This window comes from Amborella trichopoda, chromosome 6 (assembly GCF_054954075.1).
Source record: "Amborella trichopoda isolate Santa Cruz 75 chromosome 6, AtrichopodaSantaCruz75HAP2 v2.0, whole genome shotgun sequence".
NCBI classification, from domain to species: Eukaryota; Viridiplantae; Streptophyta; class Magnoliopsida; order Amborellales; family Amborellaceae; genus Amborella; species Amborella trichopoda.
This window is the reverse complement of record NC_142341.1, coordinates 49,915,325-49,929,092: the sequence shown is the minus strand read 5'-3', so window position 1 is coordinate 49,929,092 and position 13,768 is coordinate 49,915,325. Positions and strand designations below refer to the sequence as shown.

Below are 13,768 nucleotides of genomic sequence, written 5' to 3'. Positions count from 1 at the left end.
CTGCTAAGATTGGTAAAGTAAAATGATGTTTATTTAATATTTAAAAGTTCATAACTCTAGTTGGTGCTCTTGAAGTACATGACACCTGATCCTACTACATTAAACATTAATTGAAACTAGTGATTTCATATTCATTTTCTTCAAGCCAAATCCCTCAAAACCACAATTGGCCCAAAATCAAAAGCAAAAATGTTTCGAAATGATTGAGGAAGAAATTTCGCCTAGTTCAACTGAATCCACCAACGGAGTAGAAGTGCATGAACTGAAACAATTTGGTCAGTTATTTCTATTTTTATTTTTATTTTGAAATGAAACCATTTGGAAACATTGGCAGCAATCAGAGTAGAATAGATCTAATAGGGTAGATCCATTTTCTAACAGCAACGTTGAGTCTTGATAGATCCTCCAATCCCTAGTTTTCACATTTCCATAATTTGTAACTCTTCGGCCTGGCTACTTTCTGAATTTTCAGGTTATATGTACAAATGCACATGGACATAGAGATGGAGGCAACAAAAGAAGAGACAAAATTAACTTTCAAATTTATGACCAAAATAAGTGTTGTAAATTTGAAACCACCATCCAATATCTTCACATGTGCTATTGGGTTTACTAGTTCTCAAAAAAATAGAACTTGGTGGCTGAGTGTGCCATTGCGAAAACCGAGTTAGCTCTACCAACTTAAATAGTTAATTCCGAAAGTTATTCAAATTTTTTGTGTGAAAATTTTTAAAAGATGGTATCTTTAGTGTGAGTCAAACCCCAGCTCGTCACATTATCATAGGACATCACTACCATATCAGAAGGGACAATTTACATGTCAAAACAATGTTGAAAATTATATATAATACACAAATTGGAGTCCAGGTGACTCAGGGAAGTTTTTCTGACTTGGCTGGGTTTTACTATTGAATGAAACCAAAGATGCCCACCATGGTTCCAATGTATCCAAAACTATTTTCTTAGGTTTGGCACAAATGGAATAACCACTTTCATAAAGGCTCTAAAGAATTAGTTTCGCTCCTTTAAAAAAGAGGACTTGGTCTCAAGGAGGAGTTTGACGAAATGATTATTGCACTTAGGGACAAAACCAGCATTTTTAGGATTCATATTTTACAAGTACCGTAATGCTCAAATACTAAGTTGATGTGATGCTGGCTAATGGTTGTGCATGCCAGTTGCATAGACAAAATCCTGCATTCAATTTTCTCATGCTTGCAAGGAATTTTTCCAATGACACCTTAACAATGCCAGCACTGACTAGAACAAAAAAAACATGCATTTCATCACCGTAGAATCAATTTATGAGATAGATAGCACCTAAGCATGTGCGCCTCTGATAATTTCTAGAAGCGAAAGTGAATATGTGATATTCTGTGAAAGCATACGTCCGGCTTCCATCGATGAACTTCTCATGAAGACGAGAAAAAGCACATGCTGATTTCCTACAATAGCAGCTTACTGACCATTTGTAGAAGTGGAGTTATAAGATCTACATTTAATCTGGCCAAAGATTATAGAAGTAGTTTTAAATAAAAAATAGGTCAATTTGTGAAATTCTTGGAGCATAATACTTATGTTTATAAGTTATTTCTTCTCCGTCAGTTTATATTTCTAAAATATACATCTTATTTTTCTCTTCCAAGTAAAAGAAAATGCCAAATTTATGAGCTTGCATAATTAGGCGAATTTTGACAAGTAAAATTAACAACTAAGACATCTGTTACTATTTTACAAAAAAAATTATCTTATATAATATTATAGATAAAATTGCCATGATGTAGGTGTTTCTAATAAGATTCCTTTTTTTTGTTTTGAATGGATATAATCTAAGACCATATAAATTACTATAGTCACATATAAATTGTGCATATTGTTGTGGGAGTTCAATATTTCTTATTTACATATGATACAAGACTACTACGAATAAACTCAAATAGTAATAGAAAGACAAGTCTTCTCACCTGGAAGAACAACTTCCGATGATAACTCTCTGGGGGTGGCATAAGGGCATCAATATAAACATGTTTTTGAATTTTCCACTCTCTCAAATAGCTCAGAAGTGTTGATAATTCCTCAAGAGCATCATGTGTAGGCTTATCTGTAATTGCTGAAGTTAGCAAACCACAATACGACTGACATTGACAAAAACAAAATGTCCAAGAAAAATCAAAGGTTAGTCTACATTACCTGGAGGAAGAGCTCCCCTTAGTCTAGGAAGGACTTCATCTGCAGGTCCACAAAACCTTAAGTCTACTATATGTAATCTGTCCAAAACAGTTTCGGCGAGATGAAGACCCTAAACAACGCACCATTGAAAAAAGTTGTTCAGTTGGAAATGTATTAAAAATTGTATTTTGTAATTGCATAATTTCCTCTTCTGACAGATATGCATGGTTTGGTTAGAAAAGAAAAAACATACTGCATGCCAAATTAATGCAGCAAAGAGTTCACATTTTCCACGTAACTTCATTTCTTACACAACATAAACTTGGCCAGCTTTGCCATTCAAAATGTTTATAAAAGGCATGGCTCATCTAAGGCACATCATACATATTTTCATCTAAATCCAATTAAATAGTACATGTTTAAAATGAAAGCAACAGATTTTCATAATTGAAATGAGGTATTAATCCTTTTTCCATCCAGGAGTGTAGGTAATGTCTGAAATAACCCTTCAGGATAATATAAAAGCAAATGATCATAAATTAATTAGTTATACTCATTATACAAATGCATGCAGCATACAAATCTTAAAATCCCAGCCCCAAGCTATAGCCATCAATATAGCTGAGCCAAGGGTTAGCTCAGCAATAAGTTTCTTTCACTCCAGGACTTGTGAATTTGTGAACAAACCAATGGGTTGTTCTGCAAAGGCGAGGTTATCTGTAAATTGGTGATGCCATCAACTAGTTTGTCTCTAATATCGTAACAATCTACCTCAGCATATTTGGTCATTTCATGAAACACATAATAGCTAATGGAATGGCCCTAAACTTGTCTTCATGAGCAATTCAATGTGTATCACAGGCAGAACATCCAGTCACTCCAGTAGGGGGGCTTTGTTTGCCATCACTGGCATGGCCATCACTTGCAAAGCAAGGAAGACATCCTATCAGACATTTAGAGGGCATTGCTGGTTGGTTTGCATTAGTGGTTGTTGCTCATTGCTTCACGGGAGAGCAAATACTTGCATATGTAGCCCCAGAGGCAGCCAAGACTTGCAAGTGCCTGTGTAGTTGAGTGCTTTTTGCTATTGCGAAGCCCTAGAAATGTTTTCCTTGACCAGGTAATAGATTCAAATAAATAGTTGGATAGATAATAGAACAAGGAAGCACAACATAGTAGTAAATGTTAAGTAGGATTGTCATAAATATTTATACTTCCAAGGTTGTTATCTTGGATCAATTAACCCGGAAAATGGAGAGATTGAGGAGAATGTCACATACAAAATTAGAGCTGGGTAAGCAAAGTGGAGATGTGCAACTGGAGTTTTATGTAATCGCCGCATACCAATGAAGCTGAAGGGGAAGTTCTATAAGACAACTGTGAGACTAGCTTTGCTTTTTGGGATAGAATGTTGAGCGGTAATGAAACAACATACCCATAGGATAAATGTAGTTGAGATGAGAATGTTGAGATGGATGAGCGGCAAGACAAGAAAAGATAGAATTCAGAAGGAATACATTTGAGGGAACTTAAGGGTGGCTCTAGTAGGCAATAAGATGAGGGAAAATAGACGTAGGTGGCGCTGGCCATGTGTAGTGCAAACTCAGTACAACACCGATTAGGAGGTGCGATTTGGTTCAAGTGAAAGGCTCTAAAAGGGCAAGGTGAATGTCCAAAAGACATAATGAAAGTAGTGAGAAAAGATATGGGGACTTATAGTCTTACTGAGGGTATGGCCCCTGATATATCAGAAAGGTAAAATAGGATTCGAGTAGCCGACCCCAAATAGTTGGGATAAGGCTTTGATGATGATGATGAACAATGGAAAAATAAAGGCAAGTCAGTATCATTCCATATCCATGTCTCCAGAAATAAAAATGATAATGTTTTTCACAAATCATCATTGACAAACTTAGGGACCCAGAACCAAGAGAAATATTGTAGGACATTTATTTTAAAAAACATCTAACATGCCTGTGAAGGACTACATACATGAATTCCTTTTAGTAGGTAGCACCACAAACTAATCCCTGCCATTATCCTGTATATGTCAGAATCTAAATTCCTAATAGCCCAATTCAAGAGACCATGCACTACTCATTTGTTGCATTTTATGTACAAAAACAATGCATTGGTTTGTCATCCTTTTTGAACAGCACCATAAAGCGGTTCTAGTCCTAGTCTTAATAAAGTCTTGACTAGTCAGTCTTGGGACTAGGCAAGCCAACTTTGACCTGTCCCCCTGCCGATCTCATCTCATGTCTAAAAGCGATGCCCTCAACCATTTCCCAAGTGGTTGAGGCTCAATAAATGGTGCATCAAAGCTGGTTAAATAACGGTGGTTAATAGTTATAATGAGCTCAAGTCCAAAGCAGTGTTTCTAAAAGCGCTAGGCAGCACCTAGGCGGTCGGGGGGGTCTAGGCCACCTCCCTAGGCGGGCGCCCAGAACTTGAGCCTAGTAGAATTTTTATTTTTTATTTTTTATTTTCTCTCTCTAAAATAGCCTCTAATGGGTTTTAGGTTTTAAATGAACCTAAAACCCACAATTTTGCCCCTTTAGTATTAAAAAAAGACCCAAAAATACCCTTAAGAAGCTGCATTTCTGCCACTGGGTGGGGCGCAGGCCCTGGGTGGCTGCCTAGGTGAGTTCAGGCAAGCACCTAGGGATATCCGCCTAGGTGGCTGCCTAGGTGTTGGGTGGTCCGCTTTTTGAAACAGTGGTCCAAAGGCACCCTTAAGGACTAAAAGCCACATGATAACAACCCTGCGTCATGTCATCAATGGGCAAGGATTGCTCTAATTCACACATTTACATGGACGTTCTGTGACAAGCCATACCATTGTGTCGAGGGTAAGGCCTTATCCTCCTTAGACTTGTCAAAACAGGTAGGACTACTACCTTGCACATACAGACAAGGCTTGAAGCAAGAGGCTACTAAAGTCGTCACTGTGGAACCTCCATGGGTTGCTCCCCCAAACCCTTGACACCAGTTACCTTAGTCAACCTATAGGTTTTCACTCACATACATTCTGCGCATGTGGCCTATCAATTATTTGTGCCAAGCCCCTTGGTCCAAACGGGACATCTCAATTGGATTACTGTTTCCCTCATTGGCACCCCCACAATTGGGGTATGCCATTTCCTGGCATCTCTCTAATTGGGGTGTGCTTATAGATATCTCTTGCTAATATAGCATTGAGTACATTATCAGAGGGATAAGCTTTGCAGGCCAAAACAAGAACCAACAACGACCTCATGGTCAGGGATTCATGGTGCACACTCACTCAGGATACCATGTCACATGTGAGGCTATCATTGTCAAGTGGTTACTCCTATCCCCCTAAAGAGTTTGAGAAATTCTATTAGTCCCATCAATACCTGCGAAGCATTCCATGTACCACCATTTATAGTAGGTAGTCACACATAGGAAATAACCAGAACTCACATTAACATATAACAATCCAAACAATCCAAAAAAAAAAAAAGAAAAAAGAAAAAAAAAAACATATGACAATGCAAATAACAAAGATTCCAAGCATATTTGGAGAGCCAAAATATGACTTTCATCAATATAATGACCCAAACATCCAAAATTATGTAAATAACACCTAATCAATGCCTTTCTTAGCTTACATATACTAGTACTTGCTAAGTTCATGACTAGAGAAAAGCTTCAGGGAAAATATTGCCAGGATAGAAGGTTCAACACCTGTCTCTCAAATTATAACTCTATCAGAGAAGACTCTGACAAAGACTGAAAAGGTACATGTGCTCCAAACAAGTTTTTTGACAAAGCTGAAATTTTAATGTAAATCAAACAAAATAGTATTACAAATGGACACCATTCAGTAGAATCTGAAGTGCATATTTGTTTGAGAGACACATTCTCATATTGTCAGTAACATAGTTCTAATTTATACGTTTTTTTAGGGGACAGGATTGACATATCCAAAGTGTTGCAATCTATGCCTCTCGAAATGAATTTAGACTTTACAAAGTACTCCTACAGAAATTGAGAAGCTTTAGGATGATCTTTACAATGTCGGAACTGGGAAGGACAAGCAATAGTTTCTATTAGGGGGTTGAAGAAATGTGTGAACAAACACACATAATATAACTATGAATTAGCATATTACAAAATAACAAATATTCATTAATTAATCATAAACTCGGCTCATACCAAATAAAGTAGCATTCAGGTTCTTCCTAAAATGATGTGAGCAGTCACCACTTTGTAACGTTTTTAACAGTAAAATGTTAAACTAAGAACATGACCTGTTTTCTCATTTTACAAAGCTTATAAGCAACAAAAGGATCAATCCTATTATTTCATAGATAGACAAAAACATTTTCCTTTGTAACTAGATGTCTATGCAATTACCACGTACTGCCTCGATTTATAGGAATGAGAATAAAATTTCTCTAGAGTATATTTGTGAAAGGGATTATTCCTATATAGCTACAAGTAGATGCCTATGCAATTACCACGTACCGCACTAATTTATAGGAATGAGAATAAAATATATCTACAGTATACGTGCGAAAGAGATTATTCCTATCTAGATACAGGTAGATGGAGCATTTTCAGCCTTTTAAAAGATGAAAGCAATACCTTTATACAAAAATGCACTTCCCATGGTTAGAATGTTTAAGGAAGATGCATAGAAACCATGAGACACAATGTAAAGAACATACTAGGATAAGTCGGTGTGGTAAGAGAGTAAACGATGTCTTTCTCAAAAATATTTAAGCTATACAGAGAGAACCTTTGGCTGCTCTATTATCACGTGATAGTGTGAGAATATCGTATACCTAGGTGTTGGTTTATTGAGAAAGAATTAAATATAATAATAATAAAAAAAATACGTCATGTCTCCTATCAATTACAACAAAATAATATCCTCCAACCAATGAAAAAGAAAAGGAATCATAGCACAACATATTACTTGTCTCAACGACCTCACAATATGTTGGAAAAATGTCTTGATGGTAAATATAAATTGGCACAACAAGAATACACTTGGAAAACAAGAAAACTTCAAATATGCATTAGATTGATTGATAATGACTCTGGCTTCACTCTAAAATATGATGATACAACATCATATGCTAAGTAATGAACTATAACAATTCATCAGACCTGCAAAAGTTGTCGTCGGACTAATGACCATGTAGCCTTACGTCGAGAGGACTGTGGGCATGAAGAAACCATCATTGATATAAGCTGCACATGGAAATTAAATGAGTGTATAGAGTGCTTAGAGAAGGATTTGTAGAGATCATACAGCCTTTTGAGAAATAATTTAAAACAATACCTTTGCCACGTTTCTTATATTCTCGCCCTTGATTCCTATCCAAGACCATATGGCATAAAAAATCTTTGCATGATTCAAGTGTATATCACATGCATCTGAATGGAAGAATTTGGCTATAACATCCATTGCAATCTGCAAAAAATGTTATGAAATTTATAATGGACATACAATTGACAATTAAGTGGAGCCTCAAAAATGTAACCACCATGATAAATACAAAAAGGCAGAAATCCATATCCCGAGGTCAAAAAGTTCTAAACCATCATCGAATATTGATTGATCATTCCCATGGTTATTCTTTATCAGTTGATCATTTCCATGCACAAAACGATGTGCACCTCTTGAAAGAAAAATCCAGCTGAGACAAATTCAAGTAGCGTTTCAAGGGCTGATGAGCACATTAGTGATTTTCTCCCACAGATTGTGACTTGATCTACTAAAAATTCCTAATGAACAGAATTTGGATTTCATAAGCATTTTCAAGATAAAATCAACATACCACAACGCTGTTGAACCCATAACCCATTTGATGGCAATTAGACAGTTGCTCTTCATTATGACTAGGATCTCTAAGATATTCTTTGTTGTACGGAAATCCTCTGAAAATAGTGATTGATTTACCAAATCCTGACTTTTTGGTGCAAAAAGGTCCAACTGTGTGAAGGATGTCCTCAAGAAAAAGTTGCTGAAGTTGCCAAGGAATGGCCAAATTTTAGACAGACTTTTTGAGAGGAAAGTCAAAGTCAATTTGGTAGAGCAGGTTCAAGAAAGGCCTTTTTTTTTTTTTATCTTTAAGCACAAGGAAAATACCACGAGCGATTTTTTGGATCCTTGGTCGCTCTTGTTTTTTCACACACGTCCCTATCCTCTACTAATTATAAGTAAAAATAAATAAATGCCGATACATATTTAAATGCCAATACTTGGTATATCACATAATTCAATAAGGTATTTCTGAATTTCTGCCTACTGGGATAAGTTTTGTTTTGGATAGGAGACAAGCATCCATACTTTCAGTAAATGCTGGTAAAGAAAAAATGTGAAAGGAGGGAATCAATAGTCACAATCATCACCCTGCATGTCCATTTTAGCAATCAATTAAGTAGTTGGACTGGGTAGATAATTCAATGAAGATATTCATAACATCATAATGGTGGTGTTCAATAGCCTCCACAAGCCTAGATATTCACATTGAAGATGTGAATCAAAATAACGTCATAGAGATGGTGCCATATGAACAAGATAAGATAGAGATCTATTATATTTAGTAAGGAAAACTATTGATGGTCTTGCAAAACCACAGTCAATGAATGTTCCTGCGCCCAAAAGCAAGGCTAGGGAATTTCTTTCTAAAAATTTTAAAATCATCTTTATTAATCCCCAAGATCAATTTAAAAAATAAATAAATAAGAATTGGTTTCAAGCTCAAACAATGCCCCCAATCAATTCCACCTCACAAGACTGACTTTGAACCAGTGTAGGAAAATCGAACCGGACATGGGGCTAGAAGCAGTTCAACCGGCCTAACTGGGCAAGTCCCGGGCGGTCAAAAAAGTATTAAAAAAATAATAAAGAATACAAAAAAATAATCTAATAAAATATGAAAAGCATATTTTATGCATGATTAAACAAAGCACATCCAAATGAAGTTGAAAATTAATGAAAAAAATGGATTTTAAAGAATCAATTTGTGCCCAGGGGTATTTTTGAAATTCTCAAAAAAGATGGAAAAATGTAAAAATATGTATAAATAGTCAAAACCAGTTCCAATCTTTGCCAAAATGATGAAAAACATTAAAAAATATATTACAAACAAAATCACTTAGTTTTGGGATTTTATATAATGTTTTTGAATTTGTTTTTAAAATACCCATTCGTTGAACTCGTTGAAACCGGAACCGGCCAGTGGCCGGTTCCGTCTAACTGGCAGGTTAGAATTTGAACCACTTGATTTTTCCTACACAGCTTTGAACCATCCATTTTATGGATGATAAGATCTAGGGTTTTAAGAGCTAAAATAACCTTTTTTCTTTTGAAACTGTTCACTAGATGTATCAAAGATTTAAGAATTTCCAGGAAAAAGAAGTCCCCTTAATTATGTGCTTTGGGCATGAGACAATGCATATAAAATGGCATCATGGGACTACCCAAGCAGCACCCATTTAAAAGTGATGGCTCTAGTTGATATCAATTTCACTAAGAATCACACTTTCTGATTCAACCAATTGTGCGAGTATGTTCAGTTACCCCCTTACATAAAAAAAATATATCTAGGGTTAAAAAATAGTTATGTTTATGGAAGAAAATTCCACTTAATTTGCTAAGAGAATACCGCATCTTGAATCAGTTCTGTACCTCTGGAAGCCTGTGTCGGAAAAATCGGGCGGTTCAAATTCTAACTGCCCGGTTAGACCTGGTTAGATGGAACTAGCCACTGGCCAGTTCCAGTTTCCGCTGGTTTTAGTGAACCGACTGGGTTTTTTAAAAACAAATTCAAAAAAATTATATAAAATCCCAAGCAAAAACTGTATTTTTTCAATGCTTTTCATCATTTTGGGAAAGATTGGAAATTGTTTTGGCCATTAATACTTATTTTTACATTTTTCCATCTTTTTTCAAACTTTTCAAAAATACCCTTGGGCACAAATCAATTCTTTAAAATCCATTTTTTTCATTAATTTTCAACTTTATTCGGATGTGCTTTGTTTAATCAATGCTTTAAATACACTTTTCATATTTTCTTAGATTTTTTTGTATTCTTTATTTTTTTTTAACATTTTTTTGACCACCCGAGACTTGCTCGATTAGATCGGTTGAACCGCTTCCAACCCCAATGTCCAATTAACCGTTCCGATTCGATATTTCCTACCCTGCTGGAAACTACTTCAGGTCAGCCACCTAATAAGCATTGTAGAAGCGTTTCAAGATATTAGTTTTCATTTATAACTTTATTTCTCTTCCTGTGTTATTTCTTTGCCAAATCCATCAACAAATTTAACATATATTTGGGGTTTGAGTATGTGTTTTCCTTTCGCGGAATATCCGCATGTTCATCTGATTCTATTGCAATAGCTTTGAACACATTAGTATTGTCCATGAAAAAGTTAAGGAAGCATACATAACCAGTCCGGAGCAAGGAAACCTGTATATTCCAGAATTAGGCATAGATTTCACTATAATCATGTGCGGATTGCTTTCGAGAAACATGCATTCACTTGCTAATAAGTTGTGTAGATAATTACAAAGAAGTATACAAAGACTGATGGTAAAAGAGTAACATTTTCCAGAACATAAAGACATTTACTTCTTTGAGTTCTTTCCAATGAAGGTTAGTTTTTCTCATTGTACTTTGGAAACAAAAGGTCAATAATTGCAAACTGCACCAAAGAAGAACCAAAAATCTTAACGAAATAATGGTTTTCGGTTCTTCTGTTATTCTAGTATCAGCAAAAGCACTAGGCGTGCAACGAAAAAACTGCATTAATAAAAAGATAAGATACCTTAATAATTTCAGACTCGGGTAATGCAGGCCCACCTCCAATAATGTCAAAATCCCCCTGCAAACATCAAATTATAAAATTCAAAAAAGAAAATTACTTGTGACACTCCAGGAATTTACTTGAAATTTGGTAATTAGGGGATATACTAATAACCACATGATAGAACCATACAAGGTTGTGCTTCTTGAATTCCATATAAATATATATAAGACAATGTAACAAACCTGAAGGTAACGATTTGGGGCAGAAGGGCCCACTGCCCTTCTATAAACCCATGATATTTCGTATCTTTTGAAAGATGTCTTCTGCAATAACAATAAACGCATCATAAGTGTCCTATTCTACTTGTCGACAAAAGGGCCATTTAACAACATAACTGGATCACAAAATTTTTCTTCTTACACTGTTCTTGTTCTGTTTTGTAAAGGTACCTCAAGCACCAAGAAAGAAAACAAGCCCTATAACTGATAGGCACTATGTCAAGACTAGTCAAAACCATTACATGTATCATTCAAGATCAATTCACAATTGTTTTTTCTCAAAAAATAAAATAAAAATACAAACATGTAAGGTAGAAAAGTTTCAACCACCAAACATTTTTATCTAATGAGATGCATACCTGTTATTATATAGAAATATTTCAACCTTTTATGATCTTGACTTACAAAACAGACTAATGGAATAAAGGGCCACAGATGAAAAGCCCTTGAGCTCTGAATCTGATGGCTTTACAAGTGTCTACATGGGAGAAGTCACTAGGTGATTCACATCTAAACAACCACAGAAACTTCTGACAAAAAGTGTCCTGAGGCAGAATTTTGAGGACAGCAAATGATGCACGTATTGCTGGTTTTCGTCGTCAGAAATGAAATAGAGGTAGAAGATTATATGTAGGCCCAATGAGATTGGAGGGCTCAGAGTGGGTAGAAACAAAAGGTGACTGACCACAATTCACATCTGGGGGTGGGAACTCCTCCCTTCTTGACCCTTGCTAGGTTATTTGCACAGGTATTGGACATGGCAGAAATAGTGCCATAGGTAGTTGTCACGTATTGAAGGGGAATAACCCTGTGGTGCAGCAGTTAGCCATCCTCAGGGCAACATCATGACTTTCTTGCCATTTGAGATTTATGACATTGTTCTCAACATCCTTTCTATATATGCAGCAAAATGTTTTTCATTTAATCATTTGCGAGAAAACAGAAAAGGTAATTTTACTTGACATAGATAAATTACCCAAAGTCCCAAAAATGTAACTTCCAAATTATTATACCACATATTGGTGAGAGATAATACCCATCATTTATCATTGAGATTTCATGAAAGGAATTATCAGAACTAAAGATCAAGTTTATGTCTGCCCACCTGTTGTATTTTCGACGGATCTCTATCTATTAAAGGTTCCTTGATACAAAGCAATGCTACAAGCTTGGCATTTTAGAAGTAAATGCTTTACTTTGATAATTGGAGTATGAAGATACTGACTAAAGGACTTCAGCCCAAAAAGAAAAAATTATAAATGCAAGCACAAGTATACATTTAACGTAGATATCCTTGTTGAACTTTAACCACCCACGATGCTTGCTACTTCAATTGCATTGCTACAGTTAATTCACTGTAAATAGAAAGTTTCTTTCATGAAGAACTTCCTATTTCTGCTGCATCAAAATAAATGGTGAATGGTTCCTTATGCATAGCAGAAGATCAAATTAGTTTTAATACAAAAATATGAACTTTTCTTTGGTCATCACCATCATCATTCAAGCCTTATCCCAAAAATTTGGAGTTGGCTGTATGAACTTTTCTTTGGTAAGTAAAGAAAATGGTACTTCAGCTTGTTTGATATATAAGGATAGACATCTAATGGTTCTAACCTTTGGCCTCCTCATCCAACCAAAATGCCTACCATGAGGTTGTGGCCTAAGGGAGACAAAAGAACTCATTACTTTGTACATAGACATATTCATCTATAAAGTTCGTGAATATATATATTTCGGAAAGGAGTAAGAAAGCAAAAAAATGTGCACAACAATCATGGCCAAAATGGCAATATATTTCTTTTTTTCTTTGGAGTTGTCATATTTCATTTATTTATTTCGTAACATGTATTTCGTAACATGTTGCCCATAGGAAAGGGAAAAAAAACAGAAGCAAATATGGAAAGATGTATCTGGACAAAATTTGGTTCTTTAAAATAAACGTGTACCTGATTTTCAACAATCCAATGAACAAAGGGCATACGCAACTCGTGACAAAGCTCAAGCATATCTCCTCCAGAAGTCAACAATCTGACAGGTTTCCTATTTGTGACAAAGAACAGAAAATAAGTCCAAACCAACAAAACAATTAAGCACTAGGCAAATAAAGAACATTGATGAAAAAAGGACAACCAATTGTGTTCTTGAGGCTCATCCAAAACACAAAGAGGAAGCACTTCCACCCTTTTTGCCCCATGACGCTTAAAGAGATCCTTGACAACATCAATAATATGATCCTGGAGCTCTAACTCTGTATTTTGAATAAAGTAAGAACTATCGCTTCTCAAACTTCCCCTTTCACCATGATGTCTATGGGCTTTGGCAAGAAGTCGCATATCATCAAATATCGTAGATAGAACCCGATCATACACATATGTGTCTTCAGCAGTCTGTATTGTTCGCAAAATATCTAGAATACACAACTAAGTCAATCTAAAGAAAAATTAATCCACCAATAAGAATGAATACAACATGAACAATAATCATCATCAATAAGACTATACTCATGATAAAGAACAAGAAAA

At 35.6% G+C, this 13,768-nt stretch overlaps 1 protein-coding gene across 8 annotated transcripts in view; it reads right to left on the bottom strand.

Moving 5' to 3' along the window:
* The window catches only part of GCN2 (protein kinase family protein), a 52,661-nt gene that overhangs the window by 7,176 nt on the left and 31,717 nt on the right, over positions 1-13,768 (bottom strand). For all 8 annotated transcript variants that reach the window (XM_020671944.2, XM_006852055.4, XM_020671945.2 and 5 more), the window contains 8 exons: positions 13,377-13,653; positions 13,193-13,286; positions 11,211-11,291; positions 10,987-11,043; positions 7,487-7,618; positions 7,312-7,395; positions 2,191-2,299; positions 1,965-2,101 (listed from right to left, as the gene is read on the bottom strand). In XM_020671944.2, the coding sequence (XP_020527603.2) occupies positions 1,965-2,101; positions 2,191-2,299; positions 7,312-7,395; positions 7,487-7,618; positions 10,987-11,043; positions 11,211-11,291; positions 13,193-13,286; positions 13,377-13,653 (971 nt within the window). The remainder of the gene's footprint in view (positions 1-1,964; positions 2,102-2,190; positions 2,300-7,311; positions 7,396-7,486; positions 7,619-10,986; positions 11,044-11,210; positions 11,292-13,192; positions 13,287-13,376; positions 13,654-13,768) is intronic.